Source organism: Cyprinus carpio, chromosome B5 (genome assembly GCF_018340385.1).
Source record: "Cyprinus carpio isolate SPL01 chromosome B5, ASM1834038v1, whole genome shotgun sequence".
NCBI classification, from domain to species: Eukaryota; Metazoa; Chordata; class Actinopteri; order Cypriniformes; family Cyprinidae; genus Cyprinus; species Cyprinus carpio.
In genome coordinates, this window is record NC_056601.1 from 3,186,942 (window position 1) to 3,212,646 (window position 25,705).

The 25,705-nt window shown below is 36.5% G+C and overlaps 1 protein-coding gene across 3 annotated transcripts in view; it reads left to right on the plus strand.

Moving 5' to 3' along the window:
- Nucleotides 1-25,705, plus strand: part of LOC109090363 (small G protein signaling modulator 1-like) — a 39,046-nt gene that overhangs the window by 11,913 nt on the left and 1,428 nt on the right. The window contains exons 3-26 of one of the 3 annotated variants that reach the window (XM_042723625.1): nt 3,700-3,775; nt 11,490-11,652; nt 11,941-12,093; nt 12,213-12,280; nt 13,304-13,449; nt 14,711-14,848; nt 15,079-15,203; nt 15,717-15,784; nt 17,651-17,814; nt 18,592-18,721; nt 18,940-19,104; nt 19,600-19,726; nt 20,068-20,132; nt 20,247-20,392; nt 20,864-20,992; nt 21,394-21,576; nt 21,688-21,759; nt 21,948-22,236; nt 22,318-22,592; nt 22,737-23,357; nt 23,450-23,574; nt 24,589-24,671; nt 24,791-24,900; nt 25,406-25,502. In XM_042723625.1, the coding sequence (XP_042579559.1) occupies nt 3,700-3,775; nt 11,490-11,652; nt 11,941-12,093; nt 12,213-12,280; nt 13,304-13,449; nt 14,711-14,848; nt 15,079-15,203; nt 15,717-15,784; nt 17,651-17,814; nt 18,592-18,721; nt 18,940-19,104; nt 19,600-19,726; nt 20,068-20,132; nt 20,247-20,392; nt 20,864-20,992; nt 21,394-21,576; nt 21,688-21,759; nt 21,948-22,236; nt 22,318-22,592; nt 22,737-23,357; nt 23,450-23,574; nt 24,589-24,671; nt 24,791-24,900; nt 25,406-25,502 (3,718 nt within the window). Of the gene's footprint in view, nt 1-3,699; nt 3,776-11,489; nt 11,653-11,940; nt 12,094-12,212; nt 12,281-13,303; nt 13,450-14,710; nt 14,849-15,078; nt 15,204-15,716; nt 15,785-17,650; nt 17,815-18,591; nt 18,722-18,939; nt 19,105-19,599; nt 19,727-20,067; nt 20,133-20,246; nt 20,393-20,863; nt 20,993-21,393; nt 21,577-21,687; nt 21,760-21,947; nt 22,237-22,317; nt 23,358-23,449; nt 23,575-24,588; nt 24,672-24,790; nt 24,901-25,405; nt 25,503-25,705 lie in introns of all 3 variants that reach the window. The other 2 variants (XM_042723623.1, XM_042723626.1) reach the window with 2 other exon arrangements.

Below are 25,705 nucleotides of genomic sequence, written 5' to 3' on the forward strand. Positions count from 1 at the left end.
ATGAATGTGGTTGTTTTGTTTGTTATCATGTGGCATGTATTGATATTCTTACTATATTAGGGGCATCCCAATGTTTGTGTATGTACTTATTCAATGTCATTCAATATTCAGTGTATTTCAATGTCTTTTTTAGTGTAAATACTGTGATCACTTCAAATGCCTGAATAATGCACTCAATTAACCGAAAAACAAAACTGTGGTATGTTTGAGATTTTATGCATTCGACTGTTGAAGCTGTAATTATGTATAGCAGATGGGACGGGGGCTATCCCACTCTGATGATGAATTACATAATAACCTCATAAAATTCATACACTAGATGGTTAAGTACATTGAACAGGGCATCGTTTAGGGCATTAACTACACTCAAAAATGATAATTACAGTACTGTTTAAAATGTATATTTTTTAAATAAATTAATACATTTACTTAGTATGAATGCAGTAAATCAATCACAAATCACCGTAAAAACTTTTATAGTGCTATAGATTTCAATTTCAAATAACTGCTGTTCATTTGAACTTTTTATTCATTAAAGAATCCTAAAATGTATCATGGTTTCCATAAAAATATTAAGCAGCAGCAGCACAGCTGTTTTCAACTTAATAATTATTATTATTATAATAATAAATATTACTTGAACACCAAATCAGCATATAAGAATGATTTCTAAAGGATCATGTGTCACTGAAGACTGGAGTAATGGTGCTGAAATTTCAGCTTCGCCATCTTAGGAATAAATTGCATTATAAAACAAATGTCATTTTATATTATAATGATATTTCACAATATTACTGCTTTTACTGTGTTTTTGGTCAAATAAATGCCTTGGTGAGCAAAGAGACTAACTCCAGACAATAAATATAAATCAATTTATACATTTTATAAACTGATGGGGGAAAAAAACAGTTCTGGTTTTAGAAAAACAAAATTATTGTTTGGTGCATTCCTACTCTCTGGACCCTTTTGACAAATTCTTTAAAAGTGATAACTACGTTAAAAGACACTATTTTTGATTAATTACATTTTACCAGTGCCTGATCTGTTTAAAAATGTCAGTATCAGTGCAGGTATTGGGTTTGTGCATCCCTACAATACAGAGCTCTTTATATCTGTGCATTGAGTCAGCCACGAAGTAAGAGCTTTCGTGAACTTATAACCTCTGAAAGATGCACTCAAGGGTTCTTCAGCAAGGCCACCTGGAATGCTGTCCTTCAGTTCAACTCCTCAGTTCATGGACTTTTTCCTCATTCTAGTGTATGCAGACTTCAGTTGGCTGTGTTGATTGAATATGCATGAAACATGACCCTATACTATCGGTATCATTCAGGTCCATAGCACTTAGCAAGAACCACTAATTATAATAACCACTAAAATATATCTCTTAGACGTAAGATTAAGTGTCTTACAGAGGACTGTAAAAACTAGTGCAAGGGACACGGCAAAGATTTTAAAATAACAAAAACAGCATTTACAAACTATTCAGTGAATTTTGTACTTTGGTATTATCATAAAGCTTGTCTTTTGTTTTATGGTTGTGCTTCTGATCTGTACCTTTGTGAATCATACCATTGTGTTCAAGTGCGTGTGATTCTTTTGGTCCCTGAGCGAACGAGTTTCCTTTGCGTCCTTCTTTCTCTCTCTGGAGGTTTGGATAGGTGTGAATCTGTAGTATGGAGGAGGAGATAAGTATACATCCGGAGTTATTTATAGCATCAGGTGATTCATACATGGTGTTTAAACTCTAGAGGTTAGAATAATGATTAAGATAGTGAGAAGAAATCAATACAATGGCCATTTTCAAAAATTAAGCACTTAATCTCAAACCTCCTGTCAAACCAAGAGATTAATGTTGACTATTCTGATAAAGCAATTTTTAGTTGTAGATTTTATTTTATTTTTTTAGTTTGAGCTGGGATTTTTTTAAATGCCAGATTCTCCGAAGAAAAAGCCGGAAAGGCTGTGACTTGTTCTTAGGGCGCACCAAATCAACAGGTTTCGCTCTGAAGAGCTTGCATTGTCCTGTTGCATTAGTTATGGGTAAATGGAAGAGAAGGTCAGGGTGTAAGTATCTGAATCAGAGGACATCCACAGTCTGAATGCTAAAGCAGATGAGCACAGTAACAGGCTTTTCACATTTGAGGTGAAACGAGTGTCATTTTAACACTGGTCATCTTTTAATAATAATTGATTCTGGGTCATCAGGTTTTAAGACTTCATACTGGACATTGAAATGTCATTTACTCCTGTGATGATTTTTAGAATCTTGTATATATATATATATATATATATATATATATATATATATATATATATATATATATATATATATAATCATGTGCATATGTTGATTTGGTGCTCAGGAAACATTTCTTATTATTATCAACGCTGGAAACAGTTATGCTGCTTAATATTTTTGTTGAGACCATGATACATTTTTTCATAATTTTTTAAAGAATTGAAAGTGAAAAAGAATGGCATTTATTTAAATTAAAATTATTTTGTAAAATTATAAATGTATTTAATTTTAAATAATTTGATGTGTCCTTATTGAATAAAAAAACATCTTAGTTGATCCCAAACTTTTGCCTGTATTATATACAGCTGAAACACTGCTGATACTTAAATTAAATGTATCAAAAAAAGAAAAAATCTTCTGAGCTAAGAAAGTGCATACTTTGAGCAATACATTTTGCCTTAGGGTGGAAATGTCATCACGTAAATGCACTCTGGTTGTCTGAAGAAAAATAAAAACTAAGACAAAAAAGGAGGTGTCTTCACTCTTTGACATTTTTGGCTCTATCTTTTTGATGTTAATGCTGAAAAGTACATGGCATCCATTAATATTTAATAAGCAACGACTTAAGCGAAACAGGAGTGTGCTGAACCCCTTTCAAGATTACAGGTGTAAAACGCTGCATAACCCAGGGTTTCTTTCACATTTCTTCTGCCCTCACTTTCTTGTCATTGTCCAATGTATCAAAAGAGGAAACACACTTAGTAAGAAATTTTCATTAGCCACTTCCTCAAGCCAATCAGCAGACTAATTTCTTTCAGCCAGACCCTTTCACACTGGAGAAACTAGAGGTTGTTAAGAAAAAGCTTTTATGCAAGTGAAGGGTATGAGTGTTTTTGTGTATTTTTATATCTCATTGAGACTAGGCGAATATTAGATTCTGAATGCACAAAATTGTGTTTTTACCTCACCCAAAGTCACAAAATCTTTTGATTATCTGTTGAATGTGTATTTCTTTGCATATATACATGCACGTGCATGTGTGTGCAGTGCAGTCTAGTGAAGACATTATAAAGACTGCCGTTTCATTAAAATGATTTCACCATCCACAGTCATGATGAGGAAGCGCTTTGTGCATAAATCACGCATGCCAACTCTCAATTTCTCCTTTTCCTCTTAAGAGCCAGGGTACGTGAATCACAGTCTGCATTCTTCCTACTCACCTCGTATACACTCTCTCCTTCCTGGTATTTGTTTTCAGCTTTGAGTGTTTGATGGTGCCAAATGAGAGTACTTGTGAGAGAGAATATATTCATAAGCCCTGCATCGTTCGACAGATTCACCAATCATGGGAACATCCACAATGCGTAAAATAAGCTGTAGACCAGTGTTTGCTTTAGTTCATCATGCTGTATGCATTCTGCTGACTCAGTCAGCCTCTGTTGTGTCTCCATGTCTCACAGGTCAAGCAGATCATGGAGGAAGCAGTGACAAGGAAGTTTGTTCATGAAGACAGCAGCCATATTGTTTCATTTTGTGGTAAGTCATTGAACATGCAAATGTTTAGCTGAAATGTGCTGGTAGAAAAGTTTTACGTTTGTTTCTAACCCCAAGTACCTACTCATGCTTTATTTTGGTGTTCAGCTTCAAGGAAAGTTTTTGATCAAAGTGCTTTTTCATTTTACATACAGCTGCATCGACATTGCAGAATTACTTTGTGCAGCTCATGAGTTATTGTTTTTTATAAAAGGGATAGTTCCGGAACTTGATTCTGATTGGTTGAGCAAACATACACCTTTGTTAACTTCTGTGTGTTGCTCGGCAACCACTTTGTTGGAACCACAACTGTTTCTGAGGAACTACATTGTTTGGTGGAAGAATACTGTTTTTATTTATATTGTAACAGTTTATTTGCTCTGTTTATTTTGTGAAACCTTAATACGTACTGTATATGGAATAACCGTTCCGCTTCGCGTCGTGCCTAACAACGCCTCTTAGCTGTTATAAATTCACTGTAAACCACGGCTTCTTGGGGCTTATTGATTTATTTCCCACTACCTTTGTACACCATAGACCAGGGTTCCTCAAATCTTACCCTGGAGGTCCAATGCGCTGCAGAGTTTAGCTCCAACCCTGATCAACTTCACCTACCTGTGATTTTCTAATGATCCCAAAGACACTGATTAGCTTGCTCAGGTGTGTTTGATTAGGGTTAGAGCTAAACTCTGCAGGAAAGTGGATCTCAAGGTCCAGATTTGAGGATCCCTGCCATAGACTGTAAAAAACATGGATGTAGTCAAAGTCCCTTTAAGACAAGTCATGTCACTCGGCAGCCATCTTTGAAACGCCTCTCGGGCATCCATGTGCAACTCTTATCTCTTTGAATGGGGAAACATCAAATTCTACAAAATTGTTCACTAGGCTTGCGATTAAATTTCATATTTGAAATCACCAAAGAAATGTTGTTTATTTTGCCATCTATATTCGCCATCTTGGCAGCGCGTCACCGCGCGTCACTCCCGGATAATGAAAATGGGCAAAGAGGCGGGAGCTGGTTGCTGAAACCACACCCACCTATCTTGTTGGTGGTGACAGCAGCGGCAATCTACCTGTCACTCAAGTGGCCACGCCCTTAATTATGCAGAACTTTAAGGCTTAATATAATTTAAATGGATGAGTTATAAAAAATTCACTCCCTCACAGTTGTCATGAAGGGCAAAATTAGCTATATAGACCAAAATAATTTTTTGAACCAGGCTGTGAACATGTTTTTTTCTTCTGTAAAGTTGGGCATTACAGTTTAAGTCACTTCCGTGTTGGCCTCACAAGAGAAAGCGGGAGGTTGCCGCTTGTTGTACACACAATAAAAAGGTCTAAACGATACATAATAGATTTTATTTTTTAAAAAAAATCCTTGAAAAGGTGTTGTTTATTTTATACTGTGTAAAATTGCAACTATGTTTAATTGTAATTGGATTAAAATTCATCACAAATATTTGCACATTTGGTTGACAGTGCTTAGCAAAACTATACTTAGTAGTTAATAGTTCTTGGTTATGTTACATGGTATCAAATGACTTGGTATCAAATGAAATTCAATTTTTAAGAGAAGTAAAAACTTTTTTTTAGTCTTTTATGCTCACCAAGGCATTTATTTGATCAAAAATACAGTAAAAGCAGTAGTATTTAGAAATATTATTACAATACAAAACAATTGATTTCTATTTGAATATATTTTAAAATGTCATTTACTTTTGTGATGGCAAAGAATTTCCATCTATTTGCTCTTAATTTCTCATGCCTGTAATTATTTCAAGAACAAACAATTGAAATATTAAAGATACCTCTTTTTTCTTTTCCATGGGAGGCTCCGGGGATCAGCTGTGTTTCAGTTCCTGCCAAATGTTGGGCAGCATGATGGTTTGGCTGATTTCCAGGTAGAGCGAACATTCGGTATTTAACAGGGCTTGGAAAGTGTCAAAGCGTGTAAATGTCGAAAAGTGTCAAGTTTATTAAGTCTAGATTAAAATAGAGGGATAATTTCAGCGTATATGGAGCAGTAAATGAATGTGTAATTGATCGTGTTGCAGTAAGTGCTGCCCGCTGTTTGTCAGTAGAAAATCTGTCCATGTAATAAAGTCATCACTCGGACGTGCATCTTCTCTGTCACTGTGTGCAATTTCACATCAAGGTAGCATGACATGATAATAAAGAATAAATGAGTAGTCGTTAATAATCCAGTTTCTGCCAGATCATATTCAGCCTGTTAGGTGAAGGGTTTATAGGCCTGTTCAGCTTTTCTTTTTTCTTTTGTTTATACACTTTTACATTTTCTAAACAGCTTTTATTACTCCAGGATGCTGGCAACCATACCACCTTCCCTAGAATTTAATCAGCAGAGCTCTGTGAGGGGTCAAACGCTGTTGGCAGGTTTGCAATGTGTGTAAATTAGACTCTGCATCCAAGCGATTATTGTTTTCAAAAGTGTCTCGACAGGGTAGAACAGAATCAACAAAACCTTGCAGTTCGAGCTCGCAGAAACAGCTAGTGGAGATTATTTCTTTAAGCCACGCTTTGTGGTGTTTCTGAATAACACCAATCAAAGTAGCTTGAAAAATAGCTTTTGATTAATGGCCTTGTTAACTCATTTTATTATGTTCCTGCAGTGGGATTCGGTAGATGATTATAGGGCCTGTGTGTATTGCTGGTTTCTGGTTTCAGCCGGTTGTTTAGTCTCCTGTAATTCATTGACTTCTGATTCATCGTGACTCTCCCCTGCCCTGCTCTGTCTCTATCTCAAGTCCTCTCAACTGTCTCCTGCCACATCGCTGAACCTCTGCTGGATGAAATGCAAGAGTTCGTAGAAGAGGCAACTATAGGAAAAAATCCCATCAGCAATGAGATTAAATGGATAGCCTTTTGCTGAAGTCTCAGATGTTTCTCCTAAAGAAAGACTCCAGTGGTCTCACATACATCTCTAGAGTTTCATATTAACACATTTTTATGAGGTATAATAAGGTATTTTCTATTTTCATGTATTTAGTTGTTTTTGTCTTTTTTAATGTGTTGGTTTTATTACATTTTAGTTTTAGTTATTTATTACTTTATCCTAAACTAAATAAAAATGATAATGTTGGCTTGGCAAAAATGTAGATTTTTTATTTCAGTTATTTCTTTTATTTCAAATTATTATTTTTTTTTTTTATGGTTTGGGTTTTGTTTAACAATAATAACGCTGGCCCAGATCTGCCAAGGTACCAAAGTATGCAAGATAAAAAAATAAAAAATAATAATAAAAAAAAACATATCTCAAAGTTTCTCAGAAATTCCACTAATTCAAAATGCAAACTTCTTGTGCGTCAATGGTTGTCTCATTTGTGTCTTTCATTTCTGAGACATCTGAGACAAAAGTGATGATTCACGCTTAAATTTATGTAAATTATATAATTTTCTCTCCCTCATTGTTCCAAATTGGGATGCACTATTTTCTTCTGTGGATTTCATCCATAGTCATTCAGCCAGTTGGGTCCAATGTTGGTTTGGATCCCACTGATTTTCATTGCATGAACAAAAACAGCTATTTAAAATATCCGTTATTTAAAGAAATTGTATTCCACAGGAGATAGAAAGGGTTACAGCAGCATGCGGGCGAGTAAATGATGAAAGAATCATCATGAACTCTTGAACCAAGAAAGAGCAACCTCTGAGCAATAGCATTTTCCTCTGGGCACTTTTCAACAGAATCAAGACAAAAGCAAGGATACTGAAAGAGAAAAGAAAGAAAGCTTAATCATTATGCCATAATGGATGAACTGCATTAGGGAGTGTGTATGTTAACACTGTAATGGTTTAATATCGCTGCTGCTTCTAGTGAAGCACTGGCAGATAATAGGAGATGAATGGAGGGTAGCCAGACTCTGCTGGCAGCAATGGGTCAGTAATTAGCCATTGTGATTATAGCGATGTTTACACACCACAGATGGAAGTGTCAACACTGACATTTCTCATCATTGCCGATATGGGACGCGATTATCAACTGTGTGCAGTTCTGTGGGGTTTTAAGACATCTCTTAATTTTGTCTCTAATCTACGTGTGGCTTTAAAAGCATGTTGTTCGTCACTCAGACGCTTTTACACTCAGACGCGTCATTATGTTGCAGAGTAAAGTGCTGGTCAGTGGGAGTGGAAGGGATCGTATATATCCAGGTTTCATTTCGTTCACACTGTGACAGTGTGATTAGAAACCATTAGGGCTGGTGGTATGATTACATTTTTAATGAGCGTTTGAGATCAGGGTTGGGGGTGGCCGCCTGCTCCCTGTGCCATTTCCTGAGACCGAATGAGTCGTGGGGCTTGTTTATTGCTCTGAATATTGCTTTGGAAACATATTTGGCTGGAATATAATTTTCTTCTGTCTCTGCATGCTCACTTTCATTTTACTTTGGGATAAAGCTGCATTCATTTTCCTTGCATACTGATTTGTCATTTCACTCTCACAGTAAAATGACTGAATTGAGAATCAGTTGGAATAAAATTAATTGAGGCCTACTTTGCATCCAGGCCATCGTGCATCTAAAGTGAGCTGTAGTCACAGATCATTCTGTAGAAGGTAAAACGAAACGGAAAAGAAAGTTGAAGAAAATAAGCATAAAGGAAAAGTTCAGCTACTGTATAGGGCTGAGAAACATGGCCAAAAAACAATCTTTCAAGTTTAAACTCAGATTTCCTCTCCTGAGTGAAAGATGTATAAAGCAGATATTTAATTGTGGTTGTTTTTTGTTGTTTTTTTTTGGTCAGGTGAACATTTCAGAAATCTGGGTTACAAGAAAAAATACTTTTTTCAGTCTGTTCTCCTTAACAAAATATCTTAAAGAATTTTTTTTTTTTCGTTTCTGCATGTTCTAATGGGTGATAATGTTTAAAAACTGTACTTTGATAGCACGATGCAGATGTAAATTTTAGTTAATTAACAAAAACAGTAACATATGTAAAAGCTGAAACAACCTGTAGTGTATGGGTAAAATTTTAATATTGGGACCAAAATTTAACCAAATACAGTATCACACAATTAAACAATGATAAAACCATGTATAGCATTTAGTATTAATATGCGCAAATTTGCAGCGGGGTCATTAAGTTTCCACAAAAATATGTTTTCAACATTGATATTATTAAGAAATGTTTCTTAAGCACCAAATCAGCATATTAGAATGATTTCTGAAGGATCATGTGGCACTGTAGACTGGACTAATGATGCTGAAAATTCTGCTTTGATCACAGAAAATGGTATTTTTAAATATATTGGAAAAGATTATTTCAAATTGTGCTAATATTTCCCAATATTACTGCATTTTTAATCAACGATATAGTGCAATCCAAAACATTCATTCTTGATGCGATCAGTCACAGACATATGAAAACCCGTGATAATAAATGCAAATCATCATTATACCTGGTACATCTTGAGACATCTTGTTTAAAGGTGCCCTAACATTTCAGAGTTTCGAAGGGACAATTTTCAGTGAATAACAACTTTAAATTTGTTTGTTTCATAAGCAAAGCTATTGTATTGTCACTAAAATTAAGCATTTTGTCCTTTTTGATAAATTGAGGCTTCTGTAAACAACTTCTTTAAGTAGAAACAGTCATAATAAGAGTTCTGAATGACATGATGGTGAGTTAAAAGAAGATTCTGTTATTGTAAATGAACTAAAGATCCTCTCAGTAGTTAGTGTCTTTAGAAACGTGTTAAAGACCTTTTGAACCTGTTTGATGGCCCATGCATCCACTGCTCATTCATTTCACCCGCTCATTTTTATCTGTGTTCTCTCTTCGGCATGAATCCATTTAGGCTGGTCAAAGAGGAGCGATGAATACAGCATCAGATGAAAGCGGCTGCTGTGTTTGTATGGATGTGCATCTCTCTGAATTGTTAAGAGATTTTAACCTGAGCTGTAGACTTGTTTATCTCTCGGGCATTTCAGTCTGACTTGGACACGAATAATGATAAAACAGCTGATGTTGTTCCAGAGCCCTGCCCAGCTCTCAATGAGCACAAGTGCTCCATCAGTGAAGGTTTCCATGGCTACGCAGGCTTTCCCCCGACCCCATCCTAGCAGATTCACAAGATTAGTCCTGAGAGAGCTTCAATATCAGCTCTGCAGGCACTGCCACGTAGTCCAGTGTGTCTCAGCCCACGACGTATTTGTGTTTCATCTGACTGTCTTTGGGTGTTTTAGTTTGATTACATATTTGCATTACATTTAGTCATTTAGCAGATGCTTTTATCCAAAGCAACTTACAAATGAGGACAATAAGTCATCAAAACCAACAAAAGAGCAATGATATTTAAGTGCTGTGACAAGTCTCGGTTAGCCTAATGCACAGTACATTTAGCAAGGATTTTTTTATAATAAATAAAAAGAAAACTTGTAGAATAAAATAGAAATAGAAATTGCAAGTGTTAGAGGGTTGTGTGTTGTTTTAAATAAAAATAAAACAAGTCAAAAGAATAAAAAAAAAGAATAAAGAAAAAACAATAGAGAATGCTAGTGTAAGAAGGTCTTTTTTATAATAAATAAAAAGAAAGCAAGTAGATAGAATAGAAAAAGAGTAGAGAATGCTATTGTCAGGGGGTTTTTTTCAAGAAAACAAGCAGTTAGAATAGAAATAGAATAGAGAGTGCAAGTGTTAGAGGGTCAAGTTGTTTTTAAATAAAGAAGAAAACAAATAGATAAAATAAAATTAGAATAGAGAGTGCTAGAGTTAGATTACAGCTTAACTTCATGTACAATTTTCATGCATAGCTCTTCACATAATAAAATAATAGATGCTTAGATTAATATTTCTTTTCTGTTAGTTTATGTGTTCAAAAGTAGACAAATACGAGAGTTATAATGTACAAACCAGTTTAGGGTCCTACAGGAACCCTCCGTTTCACATCTGGGTCTCAGGGATTGTTTTACATTATCCCCTACTAATAATACAGTATGCTTGGAAATTTACACTATCCAATTACTTAAAGTTTTTTTAAGTTTATGAAAGCAGTCTCATATGCTCACCAAAGCTGATTTTTTTTATCAGAAATACTTTAATATTTTGAAATATATTTTGCAATATAAAAAGATATGTTTTATTTTAATAAGTTTTAATGTAATTTATTCCTGTAATGGCAAAGTTGCAAAGATTTCCTCAGTCTTCAGTGTCCCATAATTGTTTAGAAATCATTGTAATATGTTGATTTGGTGCTCAAGAAATATTTCTTATTATTATCAATGGGAAAAAAAGTTGTACTGCTAAATATTTCTGTGCAAAACATGATGCAATTTTTTTTTTTTTTTTGATTTTTCAGAATTCTTTAATGAATAGAAAGTTCAAAAGAACAGCCTTTATTTGCAATAGAAACCTTTTTGTAAAATTATAAATGTTTTCACTGTCACATTTAATCTATTTAGTACATCCTTGGCTGAGTATAAGTATTAATTCCTTAAAAGAAATCTTACTGACCTCAAACATTTTTAACAGTAGTATAATTTCTGGATGAGTTTTATGAGTTTTTTATGAGTCTGGAAGTGTTTATTCCCACATTTTCACAGCACAGTTTTCACTATTTTGAGATCATGTCACTATTTTTGTTTCTGTGATGCACAAAAGCCTTTCATGGACTGGCGTAACATGCTCTTTCTTCTTTATGGAAAATGGTCCATTTGTGTCCTATTGTCCATTTTGTTTTTGTAAATGTATGTGTGTGTAGCTGCTGTTGAAGCCTGTGTGCTTCACGGGTTGAAGCGGAGAGCTGCTGGTTTCCTACGAAGCAACAAGATAGCTGCGCTCTTCACCAAAGTGGGTAAAAGCTTCCCTCCAGCTGAAGAGCTGTGCAGAAAAGCCCAGGAGTTGGAACTGGTCTTTGAGAGCAAGTGAGAACAGACTTTGTGATCTCCTCCAATACAACATACAACTCAGTTGTATACAGCAATACAATACAGCAATAGTACAAACCTGCAACGTGTTTGCTTTCTGCAGCTCATAAATACTACCAACATATGTCCACAGGCAAAATGCCAGTGAATACTATTCCTGGGAAGAGTAATATACTCAGTAGTACCACCCAGTGGACAAAAGTTAATTTAAACGCATAAGCATCTACATGGGAATTGATTTTGACAGTTTAAAAATGTTTTATTGACCTTTGTTCTTCACTTCAGACGAAGTCAGTCTCTCTCATACAGCGAAAGCACCCGTAAGATGCCCAAAGTCCTAAACTTCTCACCTCAGGCCGTCAGACATGTGTGGATCCACACCGCACTCATTGAGAAAGTGCTAGACAAGATCGTGCTGTACCTGGTGGAAAACAGCAGGTGAGAGAGGTGGGATAGAGATACGAAGAGAAAGCAAGCTTGACCAGTTTCTTTTAGGTATAATCAAACTTGCCAGCTTGCATTATGTTAAATTAAAGTGACTTTTAATGTTGTTTCAGTAAGTTTTATGAGAAGGAGGCTATCCTAATGGACCCTGTGGATGGCCCTATCCTCGCCTCTTTGTTAGGTAGGCATGCTTTTTATTCATCATTCTCATTCTTAATGAAATCTGGTGACATGGACTGTTTTAAAACCTAGTGAAGTCAGTAGCTATGTTTCCATCCAAAGATGCAAATTTAACTTATGTGCAAAACTGGAATATCGCATAAAACATTTGCAAATAAAGCACAGTTTCCATCCAACGAGTCAAAGAGAACAAAATCATCACTTCCTGATAAACTGGCACTAAATTGTCATGTAAGACAGTAATTATACAGAAATACTTTTGACTTTCCTCGGGCATTTCAGAATGACAAAACAACATATAGATGCTGTGAATGAGATCAGTCCGCAGGTTAGTCAAGTTATCCTGTCTCATAGCGCAAAGTCACATGACTTTTTCAATGCACATGGTGGAATTTATTCGGTAGATGTGTTTTCATCGATTTATGCGCATTTTTTCTTATCGGAATGAAAAGTTTATCCTACTCAGTTATGCGCATACATTTTTTATGCACATTTTTAGAATTTATGCGCATCTTGACATTTCCATCCAGCATTTTTTTTTTTTATGCGATTTTTTTTTTTTGTGCGTTATAATAAAATGAGCATAAAAATAGGTGTGGTATTTTCATTTTTTCACATGCTGAATGGAAAAATAAAGCTGGTGGACAAGAGAAATATTTTATCCTGAAAACTGTAGTATTAGTGAAGAAATAGATCTCTATATTATTTTAAATGATCCACTAGTTAAGTTTTTTATTTTACCCAATATTTGTGTTCTACATATTTGTATGCTTATTTGAGTTTCATACCATTAGCTTAGCAACTTGACAACATCAAATTCTATTGAAATCAGTTGTGAGTCTTCCATGCAGAGCACTAATTATGTGGAATATTTGAAATCATTCACTAATGAAGGGATGCTGCAGTTGCTTATTTAGGGAGGCAGCTCACTAGGTTTTGGACGGAGCTATTTTGTGTCTTATTGTTTCTTTTGGATTCCTGGCATTGTGCAGATAATGTGTGTTCAACTTTATTTCTTCTTTAGTGGGCCCCTGTGCATTGGAGTACACTAAAATGAAGACGGCAGATCATTTCTGGACAGATCCTTCAGCTGACGAGTTGGTGCAAAGGCATCGTATTCACAGTGGCCATTGCCGACAAGACTCTCCTACAAAGAGACCTGCCCTCTGTGTGAGTGATCTGTGATTGTATAAATGGGTTTAACACACTTTTTGTCAGTTTAAATACTTATCCCAGTTGAATGTGCAACTGTAAGTAACAGTTCTGTTTAGTGCTGATATTGCAGAAATTTCATCACAATTAGTGCAGGGTGATATATTGATCTTAGCATTCTGGGTTATGGCACTTCACACAATATTCAAGATAGTACATTCTTAAAAATAAGGTCAAGAATAAGAGCTAGTTTTATAGATGCACTGATATTCTCAGTCTGTTCACACTTAACAAAATTAGCAAAATTGAAAGCTCTTGTGCATTTGAACGAGATGGAAGTGCCATTTCAAACTAAAAGTTCAGGCCATTTGAAATTCACTTGATGTATCCAACCGTGCCTCAAGGAAATGTCAGGGGTCAAAAGCAGTTTATTGTCAGTCAATTGCATGTCACATTGAAGTCATAATACATAGTGACAGGGTGTTTTTAAGCATTATGCACCAGTACTTTCAACATCTTGTATAAGCTGGTTATCAGTATTGGATGTTTTCTTACACAACAGACTGCATAACATAGATATGGAAAAGCCAAAATAAATGACATTTCAATATTTCAAAGCAAGACCTTTTAGTTTGTGTATTTGCATTTGTTCGGTGAGGTTCTAGCCTTTGAAATCAGTGCAGTACACTTCATCACAGTTTCTGAAGAGGGTTGTGATCCATAAGAGTCATGCTGTGGTCTGTGTGTTTGAGTGTTCAGAGTATGAACCTTCACTCAAGAGATATGTTTCACATCATTACCCAGCTCCATTACCAAACGCAGCCGTCAGATTCCTGACTGATCACTCTCTCTGGTCATCGCCAACACCCACACAACAGCAGGACACACAGCGCTTGTTTTTCGACTCTGATAGATCTGACTGCACTGCACTCCGGGCTTGTTTTCTGATGTATTTTTATTACAAAAATCTGCTAGTGAGCTGTAAAAGCCCAGTTTTTGGTGCCAAGTGCCTATTTGATGTATGAAAGAGGAGAAGCAAATATACATCTAATGACTCACCAGCGGCCACACATTTATCTGCCTTGGACAGATAGATGTAGTGGCGTATTGTTAGGAAAACAAGACGAATAGATCCTGTAACACTTTGTTTGCTAGGGTTTATCACTTTAATTGTGGATGTTGTCTGGTTTCATTAGTTGCTGATGTAATGTTTTGGTAGAAACATATTAGGTTAGCGATTGCCCTCAGTTCTTAATAATGTGTGCATGTATGTGATCAGATTCAGAAAAGACACTCCAGTAGTAGTATGGATGAAAGGCCATCTCCCTCCCCGTCTGCCAGAGACTATGTGGAGTCTCTTCATCAGAATTCCAGAGCGACCCTCCTGTTCGGCAAGAACAACGTTCTGGTGCAGCCGGTAAATAATGCATTAAACAGCTATCAATTACGACAGATCTTTAGGGGATTATTTCTGACTGCATATTTATGTAAAGATTAAATTATTGTTTGCTTTATTGTAATTACATAGAAAATATATAATAAAAGTGCAAAAAGCTACTAGCTGAAAACATAGTATGAGCAGCGTTTATTGTTGATTATAGATGTGCAGTTGCTTCATAATGTGGGCTTCTGTTGTGGTGCTTTCAGAGGGATGATATGGAAGCAATCCCAGGGTACCTCTCTCTACACCAGACGGCTTACTGCATGACTCTGAAATGGACGCCAAATCAGCTAATGAACGGCTCCATGGGAGATCTCGACTATGAGAAGAGGTGGGACTCAGAATAAACAGAACAGTTTGTTCTTTTAATAAAATGTAATGTATGAATGATCTTTATGAAGAATCAGAGTATCACAGGATATTATAAGATGTAATATATTACAGGATTTCTCGTTCCACCATAATACAGGGATGCAAACTCGACACATTTCAAACTGAAACGTTCCATTCTTAATCTTCCTAAGTAATGAGAATTATTTCTAAATCTGTTGTCAACAAAAGAGAATAAATATTTAAAAATCTTTAAACCTGCAGTTTTCCACCAAAACAAAAGCTCTATGTTTTAAGGTTTAACATTTGAAAGCAAAGTAATGTATTTATTGATTTGTTCAATGTTTATAATATAATACTGTATAATGTTGTTTTATGTATATATTTTTTACTTATATAGACAGAGTGGCATTTTTCCCTTTATCCTAATGCTAAAATCGACTGTAAATGCTTATTGTGAAGCTGATATAAAAAATATTCTATATTAAACTACATATTAAATGTTTTCCTGCAGTGTTTACTGGGACTATGCCATGACAATCCGCCTGGAGGAGATTGTGTACTTGCACTGTCATCAGCAGGGTAGGTGACATTGTGCCAGGTTGAAAAACATCCAACTGGCACCCAAATGACACACATCCTGCAGTTTCTTACTTATTCCATAATTCTGACAGATCAGTGAATAATTCACATATAATAAGAGTGGGCAATCTTCCCAAAAAATATCATATCACTTCTAAATCACACAAAATGATCTAAATCACAGTCTTCCCTATTTTGACATGCACTATTGAGAATATCCAGACTGGAACAAGTCTATGACTTAAAACACAGTATTGCATTAAAGAGTTAGTTCACCCAAAAATGAAAATTAGCCCATTAATTACTCACCCTCAAGTCATCCTATGTGTATATGACTTTCTTCTTTCAGACAAATCCAGTCGGAGTTATATTTAAAATTGTCTTTGATCTTTCAAGCTGTTTAATGGCACTCAGCAGGTGTTGCAGTGCATCAGTCCAAAAGAAGTTAAAAAAAGTGCCCATCCATAAAAAAAGTGTCTCACACAGCACTGGAGGGTGAACAAAGTCCTCCTGTAGCAAATCGATCTGTTTTTGTAAGGAAAATAACCATATTTAAAATGTTATAATCACTTTAATGTAGCTTGCGCTCACTGTTGTGCACGGAAGCAGCTCCGGGAGGATGACGTATGATGTCAGCTTTGCGCATGTGCCGCTCAGAAGTGACGAACGCGGAAGCGCAGGGGAGAGATCAAAACAAAACAACGTTAATGGATTGGTGGTGTAGGACGAGGATTTGTAAAAAAGAATGTCAGAGGATTTCAGTATAAGCCAAGAGGAGACTGGTTTTCCTTTGCTAAATTAAGGAAACTTTCCTTCCTTTGCTCCTTTTAACAAACGTTGGTTTTCACATGACTTACAGTGCATACACAATGCCGACATCTATTCATCATCCTCCCGGAGCTGCTTCTGTGTACAACAGTTTGCGCAAGCTACATTAAAGTGATTATTACGTTTTGAATATGGATAATTTTCTTACAAAAAAGCATCAATTTGCTACAGGAGGCCTTTATTTACCCCCAGAGCTGTATGAGACACATTTTTTATGGATGGGCGCTTTTTATTTAACTTCTTTTGGACTGATGCACTGCAACACCTGCTGAGTGCCATTAAACAGCTTGAAAGCTCAAAAACACATTTTTAAAATAACTCCGACTCGATTCGCCTGAAAGCAGAAAGTCATATATACCTATAGTTTTTGGGTGAACTAACCCTTTAAACAACCAAATTCAGTCAAGATCAGCGAGTGATTTTCTGTCTTTTGTCGATCACGATATAAAATTGTCAGATTGCCCACCCTAACATATAATATGACTGTAATGTGATAGTACAAAATTCTCCAACATTCATAGACCCTACAGAGTTTCTGAAGGCTAAAAGCATATCTAACGTTAATTAGTATCTAGTCCCTTTTGGTGAAGTAAATCTACTTGGGTGTACTCAAATATTCAGCCAATATCCTCAGTTGTACTTGCCCTTTTCATATTCATCCAAGCACAAGACCAGTGGACCGATGAGAGAGAGCAGAATTAATCAAAACATAATTGCTTTTGGAGATAGATGAGAATTTAAAGTGAGGCTTTACTCAGATTCTGAAGCAATGTAATTCTGCTAATAATGCCAATGAATGATTCCTTATTGTACAGGCTGTGTAATGGCTTCAATATTAAGAATATCATGATGATTCAGATATTAGATACAGTTAAGAGAGGAAATGTTTTGCATGGTACAGAAGAGTTCACTATGTACAAAACATTCAAGTATTTAACCTAGTAATATGTGATAGCGAGAGACCATGTTCTTTAAATGTCAACGAACATGTCACATTATTTCATATTAATTCCATTGTGTATGTATTTTTATCCGCAGTGGACTGTGGGGGAACAGTGGTTCTGGTTAGTCAGGATGGGATTCAAAGGCCACCGCTTCGTTTTCCCCGTGGTGGTCACCTCCTACAGTTCCTCTCCTGTCTGGAAAATGGTCTGCTGCCTCACGGCCAGTTAGACCCGCCGCTTTGGTCCCAGAGAGGAAAGGTAAGAAAGTGATCTGTACAAAATTTTATGTTACTGTACACCTTTGCCCAGCATGCACACTTAATCTAATTTCAGAGTATGTAAAGTGTGTACAGACTGAAAATTGTTTGTTCTTCCATTAGGATTATAACTTTTGCCATAACATTACCATTATTTGACCAAGTATTTTTATTAGTATCCTCTGTTTAAGTCTAAGACAACTCTGTTTGATATGACCCTTAAATCACAGTGTTTTTTTTAACTTTTTTTAAAAATATTTCTACAATTACTTCATACATTACATTCAGTACAGTACAGGGGCAGTTTCTTTATGAAAAAAATCAGTACTTTTATTCGGCAAGGATGCCTGAAATTAATCAAAAGTACTAAAGACATTTGTTACAAAACATTTCTTTTTCAATTACATTTTTTTTTAAGTTTTTATTCATCAAATAATCCATAATGTTTCACGGTTTCCACTTAAATATTAAGTTGCACAACAAATGTTTTCAACATTCATAACAATAAGAAATGTTTCCTGAGCTCCAAATCAGCATTTTAGAATGATTTCCGAAGGATCACGTGACACTGGAGTAATGTAATCAGCTACGCTGATTTTTACCGTATTATTTAGATCAATAATAATCTCTCACTGTGCTGTTATTTGTATTGCAATTCATTTTGTGTGTTACAAATTAATTATAAATGGAAACAATAATTTGTTCTACTGTAGATTGCACATTGCTCATCATCTGCAGTCATGTATATCGAATTGATGTTTCACTTTTCTTTTTCCAGGGTAAGATATTTCCTAAGCTAAAGAAGAGATGTCCACAGGGATCCTCAGACTCTGTCTCAGACAAAGAAGAGGAAGAAGCAACAGATTATGTCTTCCGCATTGTTTTCCCAAACAGCCAGTCAGAATTTGGTAAGAGACTGAATCATGGTATCAAACAAGCTCTTGAGCCAGTAAATGTTTCCCGATTATGGTACGGTTATTTTAATATCAGCTTTTAGAAGTGGATAATAGGAAAAAGGGCCTGTTGTATCCATCTAGGTATTGTTTGTCATTTTGGTTTTTATCCATTCATGTCATTTGTCACAAACATTCCTTTGATTTTACAGAGATGTTTTGACTCATTACAGTGACTTTTACCCAGTCCTCCAATCTCTCACTGGTTACTGTCCTCCTGGCCCGATCTCTCTCCCTGAACTCGAGAGGGCTGTGGCCTCCTAAACGGCAGACGCTGGTGATGCCAAAACGCTACTGCAGCTCCCCGGGAGAGTCCCCATCCTCTCCTGAGCTCAGCTGTAATTCTCCCTGTCACCTCTCATTTATGTGTTCATGTATCTGTCTGACGTGCCAACTTCTTGCTAGTTTATGCTTGCTTTTATGGCCTCTGCGTCTGCAAGCAATCACTTAGTTGCCAGTGTGAGTTTTCTGTTTTGTTCAGGAGTCCTCCTCCAGTGAAATTTAGTGACCCTTGGTTAATTGTGGGCTAATGGTTGAGTGTTTTCCGGGAGACTTGAAATTTATGTTTACTATATAATGACCATATGCGTTTGTAACAGTAATAGTGGCTTTTAAATCTGACCTGGAATGTGATCCTGTTCATTTTGAGTGTCACGGCAGCCGTTATTACTTCATTAAATCCATGCAGTCTGATATTATTGCAATATTTTCTTTTTTTTACAGCTGGGTGTAATAGTGGGTTCTTGTTGCTCTGCTTTTTGCTACATAAGTTCTTTTTTGTATCCAAATGTTCAATGCATAATCAGATTTCTCTGTGTGTGTTTGTCTGTTAGTGGCACCAGAATTGATAGATCAGGGAGCAAACATGTGGCACCCAACACCAAGGAAATCATCTTGCTCTTCCTGCTCACAGAGTAGTTTCTCTGAGGGAGCACCGCCCAATGGATGCAATCATGAAAGGTACAGTGACAGAATGAAAAAGTGTATAGTCCATTTTGATTCATTTAATAAGAATTGAAAAGATACCTGAAGATAAACAAGAATAAGCGTCTGAGGTACAAAGTAGAATTTACATTTAATTTGGGTAGAAATGTAAACTTTATACTACTACTGCAATGACTTTTATTATTGTTGCTGTTGTTGTATTTTTTAACATTTAAATTCACCCAAAAATCACAATTGGGTATTACTTCATACTCAAGTGGCACCTTGTTGTTCTGTACAAAAGTAAATATAAAATAAATCTAAATTAAATAACTGTTATATATCTAAAATCTAAAATAAAAATATCTTATTTGCAGGGCCCCTCTGAAGTTGCTGTGTGACAACATGAAGAACCAAATCATCTCTCGGGCTTTCTATGGATGTTTGTATCCATTACTCATCAATTTATAGTCTCACAACACCATCTTTTTCCATCAAATGTGACCTTCACATTCTCTCTTATTCAATCAATCACACACATATTTTGCCCTCTCAGGGCTGGCGTACTGCCGTCACCTGTCCACGGTACGCACTCACCTGTCTGGCCTTGTCAATCACACTATTGTGGAACCAGATGTGCCCAGTGACGCCTACGGAGGCCTCACGACAGAAGTGTGGCAGACGTTTCTTCAAGACTGCAGCGTAAGCTTGCGCACACACACACAAACCTGCCTGGGGTCCAAAACGGAGACGTTTAAATGAGCATCTTCGCCAGACACTCATTAATATTCATTTGTCCCTAATCACAGTTCTCTCAGTTCTATCACATAAACAATATTTGGATGACTAATGCTGAGAGCCTGAGTGCCAGAGTGGCGGCACTAAAGGGTGCAAATCAATGTGAAATCTATACAGAAGTACCCTTATGGCTGTAATCGTTAGTGTGCTTATACTGGTTGACTAATTTATGCTCTAAACAGGCAAACCAGTGTGTGTGTGTGTGTGTGTGTGTGTGTGTGTGTGTGTGTGTGTGTATTGGTTTGACTGATAAACATAGTAAAATAGTGGAAAAATATAAATGTAAATAAATGAATTCAAATACCATTTGTACCATTTTGTGCTTTGAAGTCAGTTTACCCATTTTGGAGTCGTTGTGTCACTGCTCGTTTGCAGACCTATGAAGAGAAGGAGTTGCTGCGGCTAGTTTATTTCGGTGGAGTTGAGCCTTCTTTGCGAAAGGAGATCTGGCCTTTCCTGCTGGGTCATTACCAATTTGGGATGTCTGAGGCTGAGAGAAAAGAGGTTAGTGTATTTTTTGGTTAAAACCATCCTCCCAAAAAGTTTTAAGGTGCAGTCATGTTTACATTGCTAGGCGAAATTCTACAGGAAAAATCCCTATGCAGATTACGCACTGTTTTTCATGCAACAACTTTAAACCGCAAAAATAACACGTCCATTACTTCAGTCTTTATTCTCTTTAAGATTTCCAGTGATTGCCCTGGAATAGGCAAATATGTCACCCAGTCAGTTGATTTCCATACCTCTGATAAATGCATCAACCATTTAGTTTTTTTAGTCAGCTTCTTTCCAAAGAAAGATTAATTGGATTTCAGATGGTTTGTGAGTCAAAGCACTTTTTACGTTTTTTACTGAGTGAATTTCATTGTAAGATGTTGCCGTCTCTTATACTCTGAACTCTGCAGGTGGATGAACAGATGCGAGCATGCTACGAGCAGACAATGAGCGAATGGCTGGGGTGTGAGGCCATTGTTAGGCAGAGAGAAAAAGAACAGCATGCTGTGGCGTTAGCCAAATGTTCGTCTGGGGCGAGTATAGACAGCATCACACAGAGAATAATGCACCGTGACTCCACCGTCAGTAATGAGGTGAGTGTCTCAGAGTGACCTTCTAAGACCAAAGACTTCCAGTCCAGACTGAAAGTTTGCTTTTGATTTTATGTAGTATTTACTTAGGAATGTGTTGTGTTTGCCATTCAGTCCTCGCAGAGCTGTAGTTCAGGCAGGCAAAGAGATTCCAGGCTGCAGAGCGACTCCAGCAGCAGTACTCAAGTAAGATTCAGACTGATGATGTGGCCATTACATGAATATTTATGCAAGTTGACATTTCCTTAAAACTTGCATGTGATTACAAATGGTGCCCCCCTTGACCGATGTTCCTCATTCTTTCCTGGTAGTTCTTCACTTCCCAAAACCCCTTCCCCTGGAGTAGCTTTCTTCTGTTTGGTTTGTTTTTCCAGGTGTTTGAGTCCATTGAAGAGGTCGACCAGATCGAGTCCGAGCCCAAGAGTGAAGATGCCAAACAGGTTTCCAAAATCTCAAATGGAGCACCGCAAAATGGTATAAGTTCTCCAGACTCCGGTCTACCCTCTTCCAGAAACTTCTCCATTACTTCTGGCCAGTCAGACTCCTTGAGCACAGAGGACAGTGGGATACATGACCCAAGCCTTAAAGCTCAACCACAGCTAGCAGTATCAAAAGAGAGATTTGCGAGTTCATCTGGTGAGGAAGGAAAGGTGACTGAGGAAGGTGAGACTGAATCGATTGAGAAACTAGGTGTGAGAGAATATAGTAGAATTGAGGTTAACAAAGTGTTGTCTTTGGGTGCAGTTGTGGCAATATCAGAGAGAAGCAAGAAGGCCACAGAGAGCCTTTCCGATAAAAGGTCAGAGGTCGAGCCCGAGGGGTTGAGAATGGCTCGAGATGCCTTTGAGGCTCCTGCAGCAGCTCGCAGCCACATGACCAAAATAGAAGCGGGCGACTCTACAGAGAGGATGTTGACGTCAGAAAATGAAGCACTGACAGAGCTCACTGGGTCAGAAATTCCCAAAGTGACAGAGGTCGAGGAATCGACTCCTCCAGAGCAGAAGATGAATGAGAATCGGGTAAGTGTGGACACTGAAAGGTCCCACATGGGAATTAAAGATATCAGAGCAATCCAAGAGGAACCTTTGGTAACAAAAGATCATGAGGTATCAGATGCACTTGAGCGGAAGGTTGTAGCTGAAATACTGGTGTCTGTTTCAAAGGACGATGATACAGAGAAAGAAACCAATGAAATAAGCAAAGATAAAGACTACAATACATGCGTGGATGAGGCCAACGCTGTTAGTGGCACACAAAGAGCTTTAAAACCAAGTGATAAGAAAGAGAACAAGACCTGTGATTTACCCAGTGGAGCTGAAACAACAGTAAAGAGAAAAGCAACATCAGTTCTCCCAAAAACCATTGGTAGAGAGCTAAGAGAAGTGAAGCATGATTCAAAGAAAAGCCCACATAAAGAAATGCAGAGGAACGCTCCAGTAATCGAGGAGACGGTGGTCCCATTGGTGCATGAAGCTTTTAGCACAAGAGAGATGGGTGAAGCCCAAGATGCAACTGAGTCAGACGAGTCTCCCTCTGCAATTGAAATGGAAGAGATTCCTATTGCTAAAGTGTCCATGGCTTGGGAAAGAAAGAGTTCACCCAAAAGCAAGGCTAGGGAGCAGCAGCTCAGACTGGAGGAAGCTCATGGAAAGCCCAGCTCTGAAGGAATGGACTCTGACGAGCCAGAGATGGAGAGTCTTTGCCCACAGCTTGATTCACTGGCTATAAACGCTGAGAAGAATGAAGCTACCTCTCCAGTTGCCTCTATAGGCACCACTTATTCTGTAAGCATGTGTTTCAGAGAAGTATTTTTATATAATAACATAGTTAACTATATTATCTATATTAAATACGTTCACCTTTGTGGTAATTGCAGCAAGAGCTTTTGGACCTGTATACTCTAAATCTGCATCGCATTGATAAAGACGTTCAGCGCTGTGACCGAAATTACTGGTATTTTACTCCTGCTAACTTGGAAAAATTGCGCAACATCATGTGCAGGTAATGAAATAATTCCTTTATGACCTTCACTATTTGTGCTTAGCTTTCAGTTTTGTTTTTGATCAAAAATGCAGTAAAACAGTAATATTGTTAAATATTATTACAATATAAAATAACTTGATTTTAATATGTTTTATATTAATATATTTTATTATGTAATTTATTCCTGTGATGCAAAGCTGTGATATTTCAGCATCGTTACTCCAGTCTTCAGTGTCACATGATCCTTCAGAAATCATTCTAATATGCTGATTTGGTACTCAATTTTTTTTTTTTTAAATTGATGTAAAAAACATTTGCGCTGCCTCTTTTTTTTTCAGGATTATTTTATGAATAAAAAGTTCAGAAGAAAATAAATAGATATTAAATTCTTTAAATAGAATTTATAGGTCTTTACTGTTGCTTTTGATTAATTTAAAGCATTAATTTTTTTTTTTTAACTAGTGAATTATAGTGTATATGTTGGCTGATATGGAATATTTAATTCCACTTGCCAATTTACTGCATTTTACATTTTAGATTACCTTTGCCATCATCTAGTGCTCACTTCAAATTAAACTTTACTAACATTAGTAATTGACTAAATGATCAAATGTAATCCTTAGCAAATGTAAAAATTTGTATCAATTTTTTACTGTATGTTATAATGTTGTGATTACCTAAAATTGTAAAAAAAAAAAAAAAAAAAAAAAAAAATTGCTTGTTTTAGTTTTTATTGCAAATAAAATAAGATAGAATTTTAACACTGGCCATTTATGAAAAGAATAGTAGTTTTAATACCAGTGCATCCCTATTTCTAAGTAATGAGATGTATGATTTTTGCATGCTAGATGGTAAAACGTGCACTGAACTACATTAAGGCATTTCTTGAGGTCAGACTATTATAGAGACTTGGAAGTGGGCTCTTTGACTGCAACTGCATGTCAAAGCACATTAAACTCCTCAGAACACCTGGTGTTGATGTAGCTCAAATATCCCTGACCAACACATATAATGACTTGTCCATTTCTGCAGTTATATCTGGCAGCACCTGGAAATTGGATATGTCCAGGGCATGTGTGACCTGCTCGCTCCCTTGCTAGTTATTCTAGATGATGGTAAGTCTGTCTTTGTGTAAACTGCTGTTCTTCATCTGTTTTCGAGTTTATGCCACTGTTTAAAAATGAAATAACAAGTATGCTTAGCTTTCCTCATCTGTTTTTATTGAATCTTTCAGAGGCCATGGCTTTTAGTTGTTTCACTGAACTAATGAAAAGGATGAATCAAAATTTTCCTCATGGAGGTGCGATGGACACACACTTTGCCAATATGAGATCTCTCATCCAGGTCAAACGTCTAGACATTTTTCTCTCATGTTAGTTTGACAACTGGCCTTTAAATGTGACCCTGGACCACAAAACCAGTCTTAAGTTGCACGGGGATATTTGTAGCAATAGCTTAAAATACATTGTATGGGTCAAAATGATAGATTTTTCTTTTATGCCAAAAATCATTAGGATATTAAGTAAAGATCATGTCCAATGAAGATATTTTGTAAATTTCCTACCATAAATATATCAAAACTTAATTTTTGTTTAGTAATATGCATTGCTAAGAACTTCATTTGGACAACTTTAAAGATGATTTTCTAAGTATTTTGCTTTTCTTGCACCCTCAGATTCCAGATTTTCAAATAGTTGCATCTCGGCCAAATACTGTCTGATCCTAACAAACCATACATCAAAGGAAAGCTTATCAATTTTGAAAAATTTATACTTAAGACTTAAGGTTTTGTGGTCCAGGGTCACAAATGTGGATGTGGATCTTTTCACTGTTCACTGTGTGTAATTAGATTCTAGACGCAGAGCTGTTTGAGCTAATGCATCAGAATGGAGACTACACACACTTCTACTTCTGCTATCGCTGGTTTCTTCTTGACTTTAAAAGAGGTAATAATGTCTTTCAAATAAAAATGTATAATGAGAATAAATATGGTTTAAACTGCCTTCGATGCTGCCTGGCATGCAAGTGACACTTGAGAAGAAACGCCTTCTGTTAGTTCTCATCTGCAATGAGAACTAACAGAATCTCCAATCTCCTAATTAGCAATTGCATTGCCTTTTGTCAGTTGTGATTTAGTAATTTAAAACCT